The 19,731-nt window shown below is 32.1% G+C and overlaps 1 protein-coding gene across 1 annotated transcript; it reads right to left on the bottom strand.

Moving 5' to 3' along the window:
• LOC144840211 (uncharacterized) lies at positions 1-19,011 on the bottom strand. Its single transcript, XM_078695949.1, has 3 exons — positions 18,253-19,011; positions 186-1,782; positions 1-155 (listed from the first exon to the last, which is right to left on the bottom strand). Exons 1-2 carry the CDS (start codon positions 18,935-18,937, stop codon positions 1,496-1,498), a joined length of 972 nt encoding a protein of 323 aa, XP_078552075.1. The 5' UTR covers positions 18,938-19,011; the 3' UTR covers positions 1-155; positions 186-1,495.
• Positions 19,012-19,731: the final 720 nt, after the last annotated feature.

Here is a 19,731-nt window from a genome sequence, read left to right as displayed (position 1 = left end):
CTGGTTTACTATAATGCCCTCCACATTCATATTGACACAATCCTGTATTCTCATTGCTATTTGTAAGTAAAACTTGCAGATGATCTACAATATTACAAAGCATTTTTTAAACCTAAATTTGTATTTATTGTTTTTCCATATTGTGAGGGTGTTTACTGCATTTGAGTATACTGTACACCCCCCACCCCCCCCCCCCCTCCCTTTAAACAATTGTTCGAATAAATACGGTATGGTTTTAAACAAATAACCAGTTCAATATTAAATACGGGAATGACACGGAACGTCGTATACATGTATATTGCAACAGAGAATATTATACAAAAACATTGTGAAAAATGATAAATAATGATAAAATATTGATAAATAAATATTTCCCCCAATACTTCGATGTGATATAAACAAGGATACCAAACATACGCCAAAGAAAAAATAATTGAATGAAATTACATCATAAAAATATTAGAGTTTTGAAATGTGTTTTTTTACTTTAATTAAAATTTGACGCAAGAATAAATTTTTGTCATAATACAATTAACAATTTGAACCAACATAATTTGTTAAAATTAACAGACAAGTTATTTGCAAAAAAACAAAAGAATAGATATGGATAGACTTTCTAATGTACAAACAGGCAATTAAAATTGATTTTCTTCATAGTCGGTCGGGAGTTTATTATTTATTTAGTATATTGTTGAACAGTGCATCTTTGGGATATTAAATTAAAATATTGTTTCAAGAGGCAATTTGAGAAAAAAACATTTTTTTAATTCGCTTTATTTGACTAGATCGGAGTAGATAATTGATTTTTGCCGTTTATTCCTGTTTTGATACCCTTATTATTAAAGGAACATGGAACAGTGTGCCTTTAACATGGCTGGTGGTAGTGTTAAAACACAATATCCTCCCCCGTTAAGAGTGTTCACAGAATAAGGCAAAACAAAAAAGGGGCATCGTACTGTGAGACACATCTGTAAACAAATATTTACTATAGCTGATAATCAACAACGTTTGCGATTTTTTTTTTGTGATGTCACACTGACAAATGGTTGGAATGACTTCTTCAGATAACTAATACAATTTGATTAAACACTGTTGAATATGATTGTAAAACTCGGTTGATCTATTGCAGTTCAGAGGGTAGGTTAATGGCATGGGTTATAGCGTTTGATTTGTGAACATGTTTATTTTAAAGATATCTATAACCATGAGTGTTAATAAGAAAATTAATTCTACTATTAATCTATTTATCACAATGCAATTGTAATAAAATCACGGTTCTCGTACCCCCCGTTATAGTGTCCGGTACTTTTTTTTCTTAAATGCTGTAGCTGCGCAGCAGCCATTCATCGGTGAAAGCGCACATCAGACGTAGAAATAGCGCGATGTTTTTCTGTTGGATGAAACTAGCGTTTCAGTTCAAGTCACACGCACTTGTCGGAAAAATAACAATAGTATAGAAATGACCAACACGTCAAAAAAGTGTGGTTTCACAGTATTAACTGGTATACACCAGATGTGTTTTTAAATCAGGCGATCCAGAAATATGGATAGATGAAATACATTCCTTCATCTTTTTCTTTTCTTTCATTCTACGATTCTGGAACCATATTTTCACTTGCGTTTCATTAAGTCCTAGTTGTGATGCTATTTCTACTCGTCTTGCACGCGTCAGATATTTGTTGAAATGGAATTCTTTCTCTAGTTCTGTTAGTTGTTTATTCGTGAAGTTCGTTCGGCCGTTATTGTTTGCTGACATTGCTCCGAAATCGCTTGGTGTTTTAACTGCAAAATAATAAAAAATAAAATAATTTATTAATTTGTTCATAGATTTAAACAGTGTATTAGTGATCATTCACCTTAGAAACCCGCAAGTAGCATTTAAAAACTGTTTTCTATCTAAAGAAATACCACTTCAGAGAATCGGGTGTACTTGTGTGGCCGTATTCATCATCCACACTAAGGGAAACACTTACCCTTAAAATTATAAAATCTCCAATCTAAGTGAATACAATTTAAAGGAAATACTTAAATATTTATTGAGTTAAGTGAAATACTTAATATTTAAGTGAAATATCTCACTTAAGTGTGATTGGTGAATACAGCCACTAGTTCTCAGAATATTCTTATTTTTTCTTTTCAAACAGTAGGCCTAGATGTTGTTGTATTACAATTTTGCTTACAGTTGCTGTAGAATCCTAAAGCGCCCCCAATAATTTGTAACATAACACAAATGAATATCAAATATCAACGGAATGCAAAGGTTTCATTAGCGTGGTCCATTATGAGCAAGATCATTAAATTTCGTTACGACCCAATGCTAGGAAGATACATCATGTCCTATTCACTGAAATACATGATCCATCATAGTGTTGCTTTTATATTAATTAGCACAAGTTGTGAAATATTGTAATTGTAAAGTTGTCGTCACATTATTTGATATGCCTTTTAGGTTATTGCTGTACAATATTGTACAATTTGCAATATATATAGAAACATAATAACAACACTCTTAACGTCACCTCGCTGGATTGAATGTTGTTCTCATTTTAGAGTTCCATGTTATTACTATACTGTGATTTGCGTTTTCCTAACATTCACTTAATATATACCGTATCTCAGTCATAAACATAACATTCTTTCTCGTAACGTCACATCTTGTTGGTTTGTGTCTTATATCATCGTCAGTGTTTCCAAAACAAATTTATATAACCATTTCATTTGTTTGTTTTAACATAAACTTTCTTCAAAATTGATGTTTCCACTCATTTGCAATACAGTATATTTATAAACGTGAAATCCATCTCTTCAATATATCCGCAGTTTTTAAGCAATGTATTTGTATAATTATGCCTATATTATATATATTGGCTGGGTCACCCTCTTGAAATATGGTTGAATAAATAAATAAATTATGAAATACACAATGAAATACGATCCAGTTTGCTATATGAAAAAAGAAAGATTTTATTCAACATTGAAACTGTACTTAACTGAAGGGCCGAGTACACTAGATAAACCAACATGGGTTGCATAAGTTTAAACAAAGAAATAGAACCTTTTGGACACCCCTTCATGAGAGTGACTATAACCAGGGGATTCCCCTTGAAAACAATAGATAATAAACCATAAGAAGCCAATGCAATGTGCATTTTTTACACGTTGCTTTGACGGTTAGCTTACTAAGATATGATGGATTTATCTTCTGATACAGTTGTTAAATGAACTCAAAATTATACTTTCTTCTTTAATTCTCTCGTGGGACCAATTTACCTTGATCATAGCAATAATGAACTGAAGCTAAATTGTAATAATAAACCAGTGTTATTAAAATCAATTAAAATGACATAACGTGAATCCCCAATGGTGTGTGCTTATTGTTATTACCCCCAGTGTTTGACACAAATGCCTCAATCTTAGACGTTAAATCTCTGGAGTTTAAGCATGTATCCTATAAAATTATTAAGATGAGTTTGAATTAATTTGTCACGTCTTTTTGGTACAACATGCTCATATATTTTTCGTGTGTTGGGGTTGGTGTGGGGAATGGTTGTTGGAAAAGAAGATGCCGGATTTTTGTCATTCATTAGTACAGTTCATTTTCCACAAACATAATTATAGTTAAATGTAAGCGAATAGTATTATTATATAAGGATTTATTAATTCCATTAAAGATGTATTGTCCCCCTGAAAAAATAATTTAAAAAAAAATTTTTGTTGAATATTCCATTTTAATGCAACATAATAGTTATCCACTCCAAAAATTGGATCGAAAAAAAAAATGTATTTACCTGAAAAAATGTAATTTAAAGCAAAAAATGGTCAAATTGGCTGCCAGCCAATGGATTTTTGGTTGAATTTAACCATTTATTTTGTCATTTTATAAGTGAAAACATTTTTTTTGGTTTTTTTTTCTATGGAGGTGATTAACTTTATTAAAACTACAAAATAACATATTCAAAGTCTGATTTAATTAATCTTCATTTTTCATGTTTTTGGGGGACAATACATCTTTAATAGTTAGATCTGTCAAAATGGTAGAAAAGATTAGTTGGATGTTGGATTGAAACTTACTCCAGATCACATATGAGTAATAATATGCTATTTTTGAACAATATTTATACGAATACAATTTAGAATTGTAGCCTATCGAGCCTTATTTCTAAATAACAATACGCAATTATTACATTTTAATAACTTAACCCAAACCCACTTTTTCCATTTCTTTACTGTTTTATTCGGATTAGCAGAAAGAGTGCTAAAAGAAAAAAGTTATCTATTGAGATATTTTAAGAATCATATGATGTAATTATTATATAAGTTTAAGATGTTCAAAATAGGCTTAATAAATTCCAATATATGTCCGCAAACTACGCTTTGATGCCATCAGTGATGTCAGAGATTATTGCACTTTTTGCACTGTGCTTATTTAAAACCAGAAATAATTAATTCAATAGTTCATTCCAATTAAGTCAGTTTATTCGGTGAGTGTTGGCCGTAATTATTAACAATGCAACAGTACTAAGGATGATTGTAAATCGTTACAAATTGAAGTACACACGTTATGGTAAACATGGCACAATTCATAATCAGGCTAACATTAGGTCATCATGCTGCTGAAGTCATTGCGTAAACTACGAAGAAATAAATAAACCAACTTAGAATCGAATTCTCAGAAAAACTCTCAAAACCAAATTGTTCGTGTTGTTCAAATAGTTCCATATTTTTCTGGACCAGAAACACAGAGAATTAACATTAGGTCATTTCTCCACACTGCTGCTGCTGAAGTCATTTTGTAAACCATGGAGAAATAAATAAACCAACCAACTCAGAATCGAATTCCCAGAAACACTCCCAAACCAAATTGTTCGTGTTGTTCCAATAGTTCCATATTTTTTGGACTAGAAACACAGAGAATGGTGTTGAGTTGAAATAATGCCTGATCAAAATAGTCCCCAGTTGAGGTAAAATATATATACTTGTTATACCTTTACCATTTATAAAAACTTATCTCTCGTATGTGCAAAAAAAAATACTAATAATATACGAGACTAATGATTAGATGAGACCATAATTATAACCCCGCAGTGTATCCATTCTTTTAATTATTCCATTCATTCATTTCTGCTGCACTTATATTTATACACGTAACTAAATGAATTATTTACGAAGCATCTAAATGTAAATAAAAGTTTTAAGAACTGCCTGTCTAATAAGCCGCTCACTTTCATACTATTTACAAATGTGTACTTTTTAAAGTGAATCCGAAGCAAATTTTAACCAACTGTATGCTGTATAATGTAACGCCAGGGGTAAAATTCGCACTAAATAAAAATCCCTTTTATGAACACGCGACGAACATTTTAGCTTATAATCCGTTTTCAATTCCACAAATCACACAACTATGAATATTTAAACGTTACGTATTTAGCGGCCCCCTTTTAATGTTGTAATTATACGTGAACACATCTGACCGACATTGGCCTGATTTATATACGCAAATACCAAAATAAAAATGTATTTTTTACCTTTTTTTATAAAAAATAAGTTACTAATATAAATATAAGTTACATTAGGCCTATCTATGTTATATTCAGTCTTATAGTATGATTATTTGGTGTTTTGATCCCCTTGTTGCGACAGTATAACAGTTTTATTTATTTCTATATAATTAGGCCTAGGTTTTTGAGAAGCACAAGTTAGCCTGATTTCTAATGTAAACATTTTTATGTGACTGCCTGATTCGTTTCTAATTCAATAGGCTTGTAACTCGTACTTGTGTTTCATTTAGTACCGTAATTCATGACCACTTATGATATATCAATTACATATTTTTTATTGTAACTTTTGGAAGAATAGGCCTACTGAATTAAAATTCTTTTTTTTTGATGTTGAAAAAAGTGATAACAATGACTGTTACTCTGTGGGGGTTTATTACATACTGTAATATAACTTCTTAAGAAAAGCCCCTCGTTTACCTACACGTTATTCAAAAGTTTATTCTCAAACCATCTTATTTCATATATTAAATTTGATAATTGATATGCTATAATATTTTTATATTCGGGCCTATTCCATCATAAATGATTGCTTTATTATATTAATATCTTACAGTAACTACAGTAATACCAATTTTAAAATAATTCGCTTTAGAAACCAAAAAGTTAGGCTAAGGGCGAGCAGAAATTCATGACCGTTACACACAATATCAATATTATTATTCTTATTATTAAATCATGAATAATACCACCAAACTTACGAGTTAATGATTTCTTTCTTTATTCATCCAAAAAAATACATAAACATAACATTATAATATAAAACATAATAAAATAATTGGATAAAAAGGAAGAAGAGAAAAGGCAACTTCATGCCTATCTAGCTCTACTCCCTGTATAACTAAAAGATTTCAATTTTATTCAAATCAAACAAATGATAATTATTATGATAGAATTTAATTACTAATAATTAATAGTTAAAATGACTATAGCGAGGCATTTAATAAAAAGGCTGCCTTAAAATGTGACATGTTTCGAGAAACTCTTCTCATCATCAGAACAGTAAACAACGCCTAGAGTGCTTATATACCAATAGGACAAGTTGTATGTAAATAAGTAAGTAATTAACATAATAAAACAATAAGTTGATTATCCTGATTAATCGGCCTATTTACACTGGTATCTGAAACAGAGCCTCAGTTTATTTTTACGATCGTGAAAATAAATAAATATATAATATACACATACGCACATTGTTGTGGGCAGACTATAAGAGTATATTCGTTGAAACTTCGCGCACGTCACTCCTTGTTAGATTCTGAAGACTCAATATTGAGTAAATAAGTTATAGGATGTACATTATCTTATAAAAACGCATTTGATTAGATCCGTTTAATCTAAGAATAAGTTTCATTCAATGGAAGCTGGATAAATGGATTCAACGACTGACACAGTAGTATTAGGAACACTTACGGCTCTCTTTCATTGTACAGCGGTAGCCAAAAGGCGGGATGGTTTTAGACGGAATTAAACGTAAGTCCGCGTCTTGATGCTAGACACAGAATATACCTTTAATTACAATACATAAAATGATATGCGCCACAACACACATTTGCGTCCTTGATATTTTTGCATCATTTAAATTTGTGAGGCAAAATGTTACATTTTTAAATTATAAATTTAATTTTGACAAAAATCAGTTAATTACAAAATAACTGATGCGTTGAATATTTAGCATATTTTTTATACAAATTTGATATAGAAAAGTATGGAATAAGGTCAATGATCTCAAACGTTGCTAAACTATTTAGGTCGAATCATCATTTTACTATTTATAAAACGTGTTTCCCCATGTATAGGCCTATAAGCAAAATAAATATGTTTGCTCTCTCTCTAATTTCATAATTCAATTTTTTTACAAATTGGTATCATTGTGTAAGACTGGCATTGTAACTTAACTCCAGTATACTAAGACGATTGTAATTAAACCCATTATACAGAAAGTCGTTATAATAAACCGAGTAGTTACCGATAAATTAACGTTTAGATAATAACTTGCCTAAAGCGTTAGGGAAAAGCCTATAGCAGGCCGACCAGAATAGACTATACGGTAGAATATACATTTTAATATATGCTACGCTGAGTAATTGGAATAAACGGGATCACTTAAAACACAATACAGTTTAATAATGAACTTCTTTAAACGTGGCGCGGTGATGAGTGTGTTTAGATTCAATATCGTGAAGAATAGCGCGAAACGGTGATACATCCGAAGGAAAACAAACCGACAAGCTCGAGACTACATCGTGTATAAACAAATGCGCTGAGAAGGTAAATCTTACACGGACTCATTAGCATCAAACAGTCTTGTGGCATTATAGTCTGTTAGGTCTAAAAGAAATGACTGAGCTATACATTTTGCTACAGTTGGATCACGTTTAACATTCACAGGAATTCAAAGACCATTTCTAAAAACAACGGGACGCTTGAAGCATGGACCTATGCTTTTAATTCTAAAAATTAGGTTGATAAAAACAAATAATAATGTATAAATAAATACTTATTCTCCATCATTTAATAAATTTATCTTCCATCATTGAATAAATTTATCCAACTAGGTGAATGAACCCAATTTTAAACAAGCAAAAATGTGTCGGGTTTGTTGCATTTTAAATATTATTTTATTATAAGGCAACGACCCTTATTAATCAGAAAAAAGCAAGACCAATGATCGATGATCATTGTCACTGACAGATTGATCTACGACCAAATATTGCAGAAATAGGTCCACTCGAATACCCCTGTGTGTTGGTAGTGCCACATTTACCGATGAAAAATTGCACCCATTTAATTTTCGGCAGGCTACGGATCTTTGAGGTGGTCTACCCAACCGACTACCGAAAGGGAAGCGAACGATTTACCTGACGGTATATCGGTTTGAATTCGTGATTAACGATTTTGAACTGGTCACTATTGTTTCAGTCAAAGGTTCCGCCGTCTTTTGTTGTTTCATATGATATGTATGTTGCGGATTATTGGTCGGAAATATTGGTACAGAAGAGGAACGCGTATAGGAACGGAACCCACCGCGTAAAACGCCCGTGTATACATCGTAGTATTATTATCATTATCAGTTTCAATTCGTGGTTTATCGATTTGACCAGGTCACTAATGTTTAAGTCAACTTCAATAGGTCCCGATATCGTGCGTTGTCGAGTGTGTTTGAGTGTTGGTTTAGATCTGTTTATGTTAAGTGTCGGTAACGTACGCCACTATAGCATATTGAACTGTTCGACGTGTGAAGACGTTACACGGAGGAAAACACGTCAATCAGCGGCCCAGAGCGGCGTTTTGGAATTCTTTAAGTGGTCAGACTGACCGCGGGTTTCAGAAATTGAGACACGTACAATAGCAAAAACAACTTATCAACCAGACGGCTTTTCTGACCCAGATTTTTAAACCCTCACAAGATCCGGATATGTATACAACTAACCCTTCACCTAGTGGTCACCTATACAAATAATGTGCGATACATTTTACATTTTCGTTGCTATCTTATACTAGAGATGTTCTTTAGGATTATACGGTCACAGTGAATACAGTCGTGGTAGATACGTCATCGATATCGTTACTTTAATCGACATCTTCGAAAAAATCGACATCTTCGTTATCGCTATCGCGGTTCATTACCGTCATTAATATTAACAGTAACCGTCGTGTCGTTAACAGATGCGACGCGGCGTTTGCTCAGGCCGTCAATGCCACTGATCATCGTCGCCGCCGCCTATCTCCCCTCGTCTGCGTCTTAAAAATGGGCTCAATAACAATAGAATGCCAATAGGTATTCATTAGGAATGAAATAAAATACAAGTAACAATATTTATGTAAACCATTTTATATTCAATGTAAACAACTATTCTATATTATTTCATTTTTGTCAAATTAATCTATTAAAATATTGATGGGTTAATACCGGCTATGTTATACACTAACGTGTCAAATCTCACCCCAAGGCATAGATAATTATTAGTTTGCTGATGCTTAGCCAAAGGAACGAACTCATTAACTGGTGGTAGTCCCAATGTGTGTAAATACCTAGGCTGATATCATTCAAAGTGGTTCAGAAGACAATAACTGAAATGTTATTAATAATTAGGTAATATTAATTTAAGATCATTCATAACTAAGATATGTAGTCAATCCATCATGTGTGATGGTGTGGACAGTTGGTTTGCTCCCTTGGAGGAACCAAGTGGAATTAGACAGAGATCAATTCTAATTTTCATATCATACACTTTTTCCCAGTCTCAGAACGGTTTTAGAACTATTTGCTGATCAATCATGACGTCCTAATAGTTATTTTACTTTCGTCTCCATGTTTTTAATATACCATCATGCTTGAAGAAAGATCATATTGTATCAAATTGAGGGGGTGATGGGGGAGTTTCTTTTTGAAATGTTAAATTATTTAAGGCTGTACATAATTGACCTGTGGTCATTAATGCGCAATGAATGTTTCATTTTTATTATGAACTTCACTCCAATTGACCAAACGAAATTATCAACTAGTATATTTGTATTCAATGTTCCCTAAAGTAAAAATAATAATTGTAGAACCTGCTAAGTAGTCATGCATCCGTGAGTACACATACTGTACAATATACGCTGATGAATACAATGCCTCTTAAGTTAAGATAATGTTAAGTTTTGCATATATCACAGATCAGATGTACTTTCTGACATCAAAACAAGTGTAAATATCTCAACAGACAACGTCATACAATGATATAGACTTACACGATTGGGACACGTTTAAATAGAATATTGAGAGCTCATCGGATCCCTTGGTAGATGGAGACGACATCTCACTTTAATATGCCTAGTCTACGTGGCAATAGCAAACGTCCACGGGGATGATTCTACGTTATTATCCTATCAATTATTAAGGTGTTGGTATAATGTTAGTTGACGCTAATAATAGGCTGCGGAATCATTAATACCATTATGCACATTGTCCTCGTATTGTTTTATTGTTGAACAAGTACATCTTATCTGCGGAGCGTTGTTATTGGGTCACATAAAGAACAATTTTTTTTTAATTCCGGGATTCTGCAAGTAACTCAACTTTAACTTTACATTATATTTTTATTTCCTTCATTTTGTATGTAATTTGTAAGTTTTTTGGTTTTAGCATTGATTTATTGAAGTAAAATTAGCTTCCCACTTTAGTACTGCAGACCTATATATTAATAGTCAAAATAGTGTAAGTACCATTCCAATATATAGTAACGGTATTCAGCTAGGCTACTTTATCTAAAGGTATAATTACGAACATGTTACCATTTCCCAGGGCATGAATGTCCATGGTCTAATTGCGATTGTATCTCATTTTCTTTAAAGAAAATGTGTTTAGCGTTTTAGTTTAATATGACAATGCCGTATATTACTTTAAATCAATTCAAGTTAATCCAACTCATTTTTAATATGGAATCATCTTAAAGGCCAGGTGCAGAAAAAACATTTCTATTGATCATGCATTTCAATAATTATCGATCAAAGTTTCCCATGTTTCATAATTGTTTGTTGTTGAAAATATGCCCATTCTCATCATGGAGGAAATATATATCTATTATATTTCCTCCATGGAATTAACCAGAGAACACCCATACTTGTTTGCATAAGTATGACACATGCCTAAACGGTGTGGCAAACATTTGCATTAAAGACTATTAATATAATAGATAATATAACTTGATGTGTACATTGTTGATGTTCTTATTCAATTTCAGATTTTTATTTTCGCGCTATTTAAACAATTATCCACCATCACCAACCTTGTTAAATTTCATGTTCGAGGTAATACCAGGTTTTTTTTATAGCAGAATTTTATTTTTTATATACCCCTACCCCCAAATCCGTATTGTGTAAATAAACGTTAGAATGTTTCATCGATCAGATAGAATTTATATATTGTGACACGATACGTACTTTACCGTATTTTAATTTGATTCCATAATATGTGACGTCACTATTGTATTAATTTTCTTAGAAAAAAAATACAAATCAGATAACAAAGGGAGGGATTTCACCTACGGTTGAGCAGATGGAAACATCGTGTTGTGACTCGGGACAATCAGTGCACGACGGATATGTCAGCCTACGAGAATTAATTACAGAGCGTAAAAGTGACGATTCCATTAACTGACGAGTTTTATTATAAACGCTTTCTCTGTATCGATACTACAGATACGTCTAGTATTATAGTAAACTTTAGGCCTACATAAATTAAAAACAACATTTTGATCATAACAGCATAAGAAGTAAACCTGCGTAAACGGCCTACACACAATGTGGCCTGCATACAACATTATGGGTGCACGTTGTGATTTGTGAAACTAATTACTGTATACAAAGGACCAAACGCTCTCTCTGTATCATTACTGCAGATACGTCATTATAGTAAAATATCTAAGCCTACATAAATTGTAAAACTAATTGTACATAGGACTAATGCATGTCACAGTATTTTATAAAATTATTTTAGAAACAATTATTTTATGGAATAATTATTATTCTGATAATCATGAAATTGTTGTTGTTAATTTGGTATAATCTCAATTGCGATTCAGTTCTGTTTCATGACCAGTCTAATGATATCATATACTCGCCTTTCATATTTTCCTGGAATACACAACTCTACGATACTGTATGAGATCGTTTACCAAATAAGCACTCTTTAATTTTTTTTATTACTAATCATCCATATAATTAAATTACAGTAGAGCCCTTTACTTTGGGACACCTCAATTCAAGTGTCACCGCTATTAAGAGGACTATTTATTTCCCATGAAATTAATGAGGGGAAATATATGTTTTAATTCCACTACACGACCAATTGCCTACCATTTTAATTTGCGACGGTAAGTTCAGACCCTATAATAATTAAAATACATTTTGTTTTGCTCACTTGAATTGAATCTCTTGAATATGAAGAAATTTAATTACAGGCGATTAAACAAAAATATAATAATACTTTAATCGCTGACACTTGAATCATGCTAGGACAAAGTTCGACAGTTGAGTGTCTAAAGATATAAGGTGTTAATTGATAGCCAATCGAAGCATTAAGAATGCTCATATTCATTTTCATTATAATTATGATTCATAGTGGAATAATTACAATTTATGTCAGATTTGACGTAATATTTTGATTAATGTTCAGCGGCTTATTATGAAGTCATCGTGGTTATTAAACAAGTCGCTTATTTGTTGGTTCAGTTTCATTTAACAACAATGATAATATAAGTGGAATATTAGTATAATGATAATGATACTGGACACAATTGTTTTTATTATTAATAACACTTTGAAGAGAGTGTATGAGTACGCCATAGAAATATGGAGATGTTTTGTCGTAGACGACCTTATAGCAGAATGACCTTGTTAATAGGCATATTCTGTAGTAAAACCTTTTAAGGGGACACATTGGGGACTCTACAGCATATTTCCTGAAGAGCGGTGTCCCCTGTATATGGATGGCAGTGACAATACATTTCTCCTCATTCCTCCTAAACAGGGGTGTACCCAACAGAGGGGTTGTACTGTACATAATACATCATGGTCATTATCACCATGGTTGTCATCATCTTCGTTTTCGTCACCGTCACAATCAGTCATCAATGTCACAATAGTCGTCATTATCAACATGGATATCGTAATCAATCCTATACAATCTTCATCATATCATAATCATTATCAATGTTACATGACACTTGCCTGTCGTCGTCTACGTACAGACACTGCGCATGCGATAAATAGGGACGTAACATATTTCAGTTTTATGGCATTCGATTTCGACAATCTCTATATGCAAACTATAGGACTCACAACCTCATTTGCATACATTATATCAAAGTTAACACAAAATCGGTTCGACGTTGTTGACATCATTATAATTTTTAACGCGGTGCTTAATGAAATAATCAATATAAATATACAAAATGAAATATTTTAAAATCAATATGAAGTTAGAAGACACTTAAAGTAATGATATCAGTAAAACTAACCATTAGAAACTAATTCATTACTAGCCAGAGGTGAAAGAACAAGAAATAATTAGACCAAAGATATGAATAAATTAAAATAATACACAAAAAGAAGAAAATGACTAAACTCAATTAAAATTATATTTGTTCTTTAGGGTGGACATTAACTAAATGATGTTATAACTTGAAATTAAGTAAAATTCAGTAAAATAAACTAATACTAGTACAGTACTTGATTATAAAACAACAAACGTAGCCAATCGAAATAAAATGTATACTAATGTATAGTGGCATACTGTAACTAAGCGATATTATCTTTACACTAAAACCACCGTAACACGAGAAATAGCCTACTCGAAAAATCTTCTCTTTTATTGAAACATTTAAGTTTAAACCATTGTCCTTAATTGTATCGTTTTCGTAATTATTAATAGGTTAATTTACTATCGATACGTATTGTAATTCATCAATAATGTATAATGTATCGATTGCATAAACCAATTATCAAATGAGATACCCAAAATAATATATAGTTTATATAGCATAGTTCTCATATTGATATGGTATTTACATGGATAAGGTGTGAGATTTGTTATATTTTCATTATGATCACAGGAAATACATAAACCTCACTGTCGGAAATAAAAGAAAGAAATCGGTCAGAAGAATCGATCTGTAAACGTTCATTGTGCTGGATAAATACGAGAGGTTCAGTAGCAAAAATGTTTTCACCGGTATATTCGTGTATAAAATAATGATCGTATACTGAGAAGAGCTCTAGCCCGATAAAAGGTCAAGAAAGCTGTAACGAAACAAGCACGGTGTTAATGGTGTTAAGGGTACACTGGAACGATACGTTTTGTATCAACCCTACATATTTCCAATTAAATGCACGCTAGGCCTATAATTCATAATGCGTCTCAGACGAGAGCGAAATATAGTGATTTTACCAAATAGTATAGGCCTACATAACAGTTTTAGAAAAAATACCCTAGTTCTTCCACCTTCATCAAAACCATAACTGTGGTAAGAAATGATTTCTTTATATTTGAGAAAAAAAAACTTGCACATACATAACTCTGTAGTAGAATAACAAAATGTTCATTCGATTTATTTCTCTTCCTCTTTGATGTATATTAGGCTTTCTTCTACAACGAGTGAGCCAGTAACCATGTTTTGTACAGGGAGTATAGGTCCTACCTTTCCCCACATAATTGAAACAAATCGTCATTTGGTAGACAAGTCTACCTCTTTCTGACTTTATTTTCCGATTGCATGTTTGTTGTCCAGTTTTCTATACAATAATTAGTTTTGATAGATGAAAATAAGTTATAGAATAAAACAAATTTGTATGTGATTGAATATTGATATACGGAATAATAATATACGCCATTAAACCGTATCTCAAACACCCTAAACATCTGATCAAATACGGCCAAATAACTTGGGCTGGCTCTATATCCTTTACCATGGGATAATATACAAGTGGCCTTAGCAAACATTGGCCTGATCAATAACAATATATGTTTACTACAGCAACTTTAAAGTCAACGAGATGAGCAAAACAAACAGAAATTAATTACATTGGTAATATAATAATGCCTAATTATTGACATTGTTTAGAAATGAATTGTATGGAACGGTAATATTAATTAAAGATTATCATCGCCTTCCAGCTGAAAATTCAACCGTAACCGTGAACGCCATATTGTTTTGTTATGCTTCAAAATTAATATTTAAATTTGAAATCTGTTGGCTAGGTTTTTGTAATAATTTCTAATTCATTCATAAAAGTTATGTGAATATTTACACAAAACTAATATATTGGTTTTTGTTATGGTTGGCATAAGTTGAATTTGTAATAAGGTACCAATTCTTAAAACTGTACCCTACTATAAAACATGGCATATTTATGATGTGACGAAGGCGTTTAACGTATACGGTAGACCTCATTTACTTAATCTATATCCACAACTGCTTATTACTTAGACAATACTTTTAAAAATATTGCAGATTAATTTAAACTTTAATTGTATATTATATTGTTTTAATGATAGGTTTATAACGCCTGTATTTAACTGCAAACTGAAAGGAGATGTATTGATTATATTTTAATATATTGGATTTTTGATAATGCTTTAATTAGCAACTTTAACGAATACTAGAATAGACTAATTAAAATAAATGATCAGATTATGATTAATTTAGGCCTAATTAATGTTTATTATAATATTTTATTTTCACTAATCACTTCAGTGTCTCTAATATTCATACTTAGTACAGCAGCCTACACGTGGTTAAACCTTTGTAGCAACAATTGAAAATATATAATAACACAGGAAACCGACCAGAAGAAAAGTATCGATCTACGTTATTTATGTTTAAAAAAATAATGTTATAGCCTAGTACTGTTTATTTATTTGTGTAGGCCTAATTCCATATTCTCTCACGTGTAAAGTGAATTTAAATTAGATGTTTTTACGTCTATAAAATATTATAATGTCATTTATGCATGGTCTATTATCAGTGTGTTTAATATTAATATTCGGAAAACATAAATAATATTAGACTGACAATTACATAGAGTGAGAATTAGCAAATACCCTAAGAGATTATTCGCATATTATTTTTAGTAATTGGTCACCAGGCTTATAGCGACACAGTATATGCATTACCTTCCATTGTTATTTCCCTGTACACAAAAGGCATAATTAGGCAAAAAAAAAAAATTTAGGAAAAGTGATTCTTATTAGGCCTATTGTATATAACATCATGAGAGATAATATCATAAATTTAATTTCCAAGCTTTAGCTTTTGAATTTACCTCTACCAAATCAAATATATTCCAAATTACCAGAAAAGCTATGCTTTAACAATCATAAATATGACGACAAAATGTGTTATGATTATAATTTGTGATTATGAATTAATTAACATCAGGCCCATTAGTAAGTATATGAATGATACGAGACGACTTAGATCGGGCTTGAAATCTCGTTTAAGCACGGACTAAAGCTCTTGCGTAAACATGCCAACTAGAGAATGGAGATGAATCGATAGGTTACGAACTAACATCAACAGAATAAAAGGTAATTCGTAAGGGCTAGATTGTATAGGCCTTATATGCTTTATTTCCCCTGTAGTTATTGAAGGGCTAGCCTGTTTGCTTCCACCGATTCTCTGGAGCACCGTTAGCCTACAGACATTTAGGCCTATGCCTATTCATGCTCATAGTTGTCAAACTTAGTTTTCAATTTTCTTTTAGAATGAATTACTTATTTATCGAGTTTTTGCAAATACAAACAACTATAGTAACTGTATTATTTAAATTAATAGTTAAAAAATTACATATTGATCAGAACTATGTTAGTTATTAATAGATTACCAAATTGAATATGAAGAAATATAACAAAGTTCTGCAATATTATGATGTTTTCATATTTTAAAATAAATCAGATGGTATTTCATTTATAGTAAAACAAAAATTATAGTATTTAAAAAATCATGTTTCTTTTTAAAATAGATCGTAGAACACACTTGACAGCATTATGCATTTTACTAACAATTTCAAAGTTCGTTGTATACAACATAACCAGTGTGTGTGTATTGTGTTTATTGGGTTATCAACAATGTACTAGTGATTCAAACTAAATACAATTTATTTCAAAAGCTAATAATGGAACCCAGTATGAGTAAAGGCTAGGCCTACCCTGTTTTACGTTGAGGGTTTGGATGAAGTCATATACTGGGGGAAAGTAGTGTTATCACTATCCTGGTTTAAACCTAACAACATAAAATAAACGCACCAGATTGTGTAGGCCTACACTGTAAGTTCATTTCATGTTTATTAAAAGTGTACAATGATATAGATAATTTTTACTATTACCGTATAAATTATAAATGAAATATGTTTAGAAATGTTTATTAATACTGCAGTAAATTGGATTAATTATGTTTCGGTATTTAAAACGAATGTCAAACTATGCCACGTTTTCTGTTTTGAATGGTTTCAGTACAAACGGACAGATCATAAATAGATTGGTTGTGCAAATGCGATTGTATAATATTAACTTAGTAGATTCTATACATTGTTTTATATATATGTCTTACGTGTATACCCCCTGCGGTGATTTCAATCATTTTAGACAAGAATGTTTGAAGTTTGAAAGAAAATACAAATTAAAAAATGCTATTTTACAGAACTTAGTTTTCGGTTTAAGCAACATACGTTGTATTTTATGTATTTTTTTAAAATAAGAAAGCAAAAACATGTTTAGTATACACTATTTTCCCTATAGATAACTGTTTACTTACCGACTGAGCTTATTCCATATAACCGGATGGAAAATAGAGACTATAATTCATCGTTAACGTATTTTACAAATCGGTCGGGATATATATGTTCTTGTGTCTTGGAATAGACCACCATTAAAGTAATCTTTCGCCCGAAGCTCAACTTTACTAGAGCTAGGTCATAATACGCGGTCAGTCAGCAAGCAGTACTTGATCACAATCTTCGTGTCCGTTATGAATTGATTTTCTACGTTCTATTCTCTGATTTTATATCGTTCAAATCTATTAGTCTTATTCTACTCGTGGAAAAGATGCGCTGAGGAGACGACTGGTAATCCATCCGGATTTACTGTTATCTAAGATGAGCTTTGTCGCTCGACAATAAGAATTATATTTAAAAAAAAGAAGATATATCTTACCTGTTTTTGGTGGATTTCTTTTCACTTTCATCCAGCTATATACAGCCGCCTCTCCGTTGACTTGAGGATTATCAAGATTTGTCAGGGTGGGAGGGGGAGAATCACTGTCTATCCCCAGTGTTGTGCCAGATCCGTCAGTATCCGAGACTGGGGCGTGTACCGCCGTCTCCCGCGCGTTTGAAATGCTGTCCCTGTTTGTATACGCAGACGGACATGTCGCCGTTTGTAGGTGTAAATTTCTTTGAATATGGGGGTAATCTTGTGCCCCGGAATGTTCAGTATCATGATGGTAATGGTTTAGGCTCATATTATAACTATAAACTGCATTGCTATAACTGTGATAACCTGACGGTGACGAGGATGGTGCGAGACTGTTTGACGTGCATTCCGAATTATTTGATACCCCGTTCCACGAGGGATACGTAGCAGCTGTCTGCAAGGGGTAATTCATCAATCGATTGTCCGAATCGTGTCTTGATGTATAATGTCCATGATATGAACCTGAATGTGATATAGGTAAAGAGTGATAACTCAGATCCGTTGCAGCCGTGGCCGCCGCATTCGCCGAATACATGTTGTCGTGTTCACTAATACAGAAATCGTAAGAATCGACCAAATTTCTTACTTTATCCGCAACCTTTGCAAAGTTACTGAAGCAAGGCTGTAAACTAACTGTGAGACTCATTAAATGCTTCGACTCTTTTTAGCTGACTTTGAAATGACAACCACTGTACGTACAATACTCTAAACTCGATATTGGTTCGACTCGGTATCGTCACGTGATGACGTGTGACCAATAGACCACCTGAGACGCGCGTTCTCTGTGTTAAATGTTTACCAATGTCTTAATAATAATCTAGTCTGTATTTAACTTGCACACCGTACCTTTACAATCAATACAAACATATTCCACGCTACGCTAGGTCACAACCAGACGATAAACTCATCTTCCGCATTTTATTAAGATGCGATTCTTTACATAGATTTTATTACCGCTATTTATCTATTTATTGTTTTCGCGTGAACTAATGCCGAACCTATTTTAAGCGCAGGCACTAAATTCCGTAGAAAACGCAAGGAGAAAAAAACCCAACATATTATAGGAGTTAATTCTCGAGAAGGACGCGACATTAAAAAATTGCAAATGGGTACTTGACGTTAGGAAGATTATTTCTTCACGATGATGTATTTTTATATTCATTTCTTAATTATCTTATTTACATTGGATATGATAAAAACAAGATAATAAATCTATCAAAACATATTATAATACTCATTTTTAAAGCTTTAAGAACCGAAATATTTAGGATGTAAAAAATAACTTTTATGGATTTTATTGTATGTTGTTATGCATTTTTATGAATATTGGAGGAACTCCATTTATAGTTTTAAGAACAGAATTCATAACAGTTATTATTACAGTGTAATTATAACCATAGTCAATGTACTTCCACAATCTAACCGGCATCAGCGTAGTGT

This window comes from Antedon bifida, chromosome 1, assembly GCF_963402885.1.
Source record: "Antedon bifida chromosome 1, ecAntBifi1.1, whole genome shotgun sequence".
NCBI lineage: Eukaryota > Metazoa > Echinodermata > Crinoidea > Comatulida > Antedonidae > Antedon > Antedon bifida.
This window is presented reverse-complemented; position numbering and strand designations above follow the sequence as displayed.

Bases quoted from the DNA above. Each gene is read 5' to 3' on its own strand.
- LOC144840211 (XM_078695949.1), bottom strand. From the start codon at position 18,937: ATGAGTCTCACAGTTAGTTTACAGCCTTGCTTCAGTAACTTTGCAAAG. The intron at 1,783-18,252 runs GTAAGATATATC...ATTATTTTGCAG, and splicing joins AAGAAATCCACCAAAAACAG to TTAAAACACCAAGCGATTTC.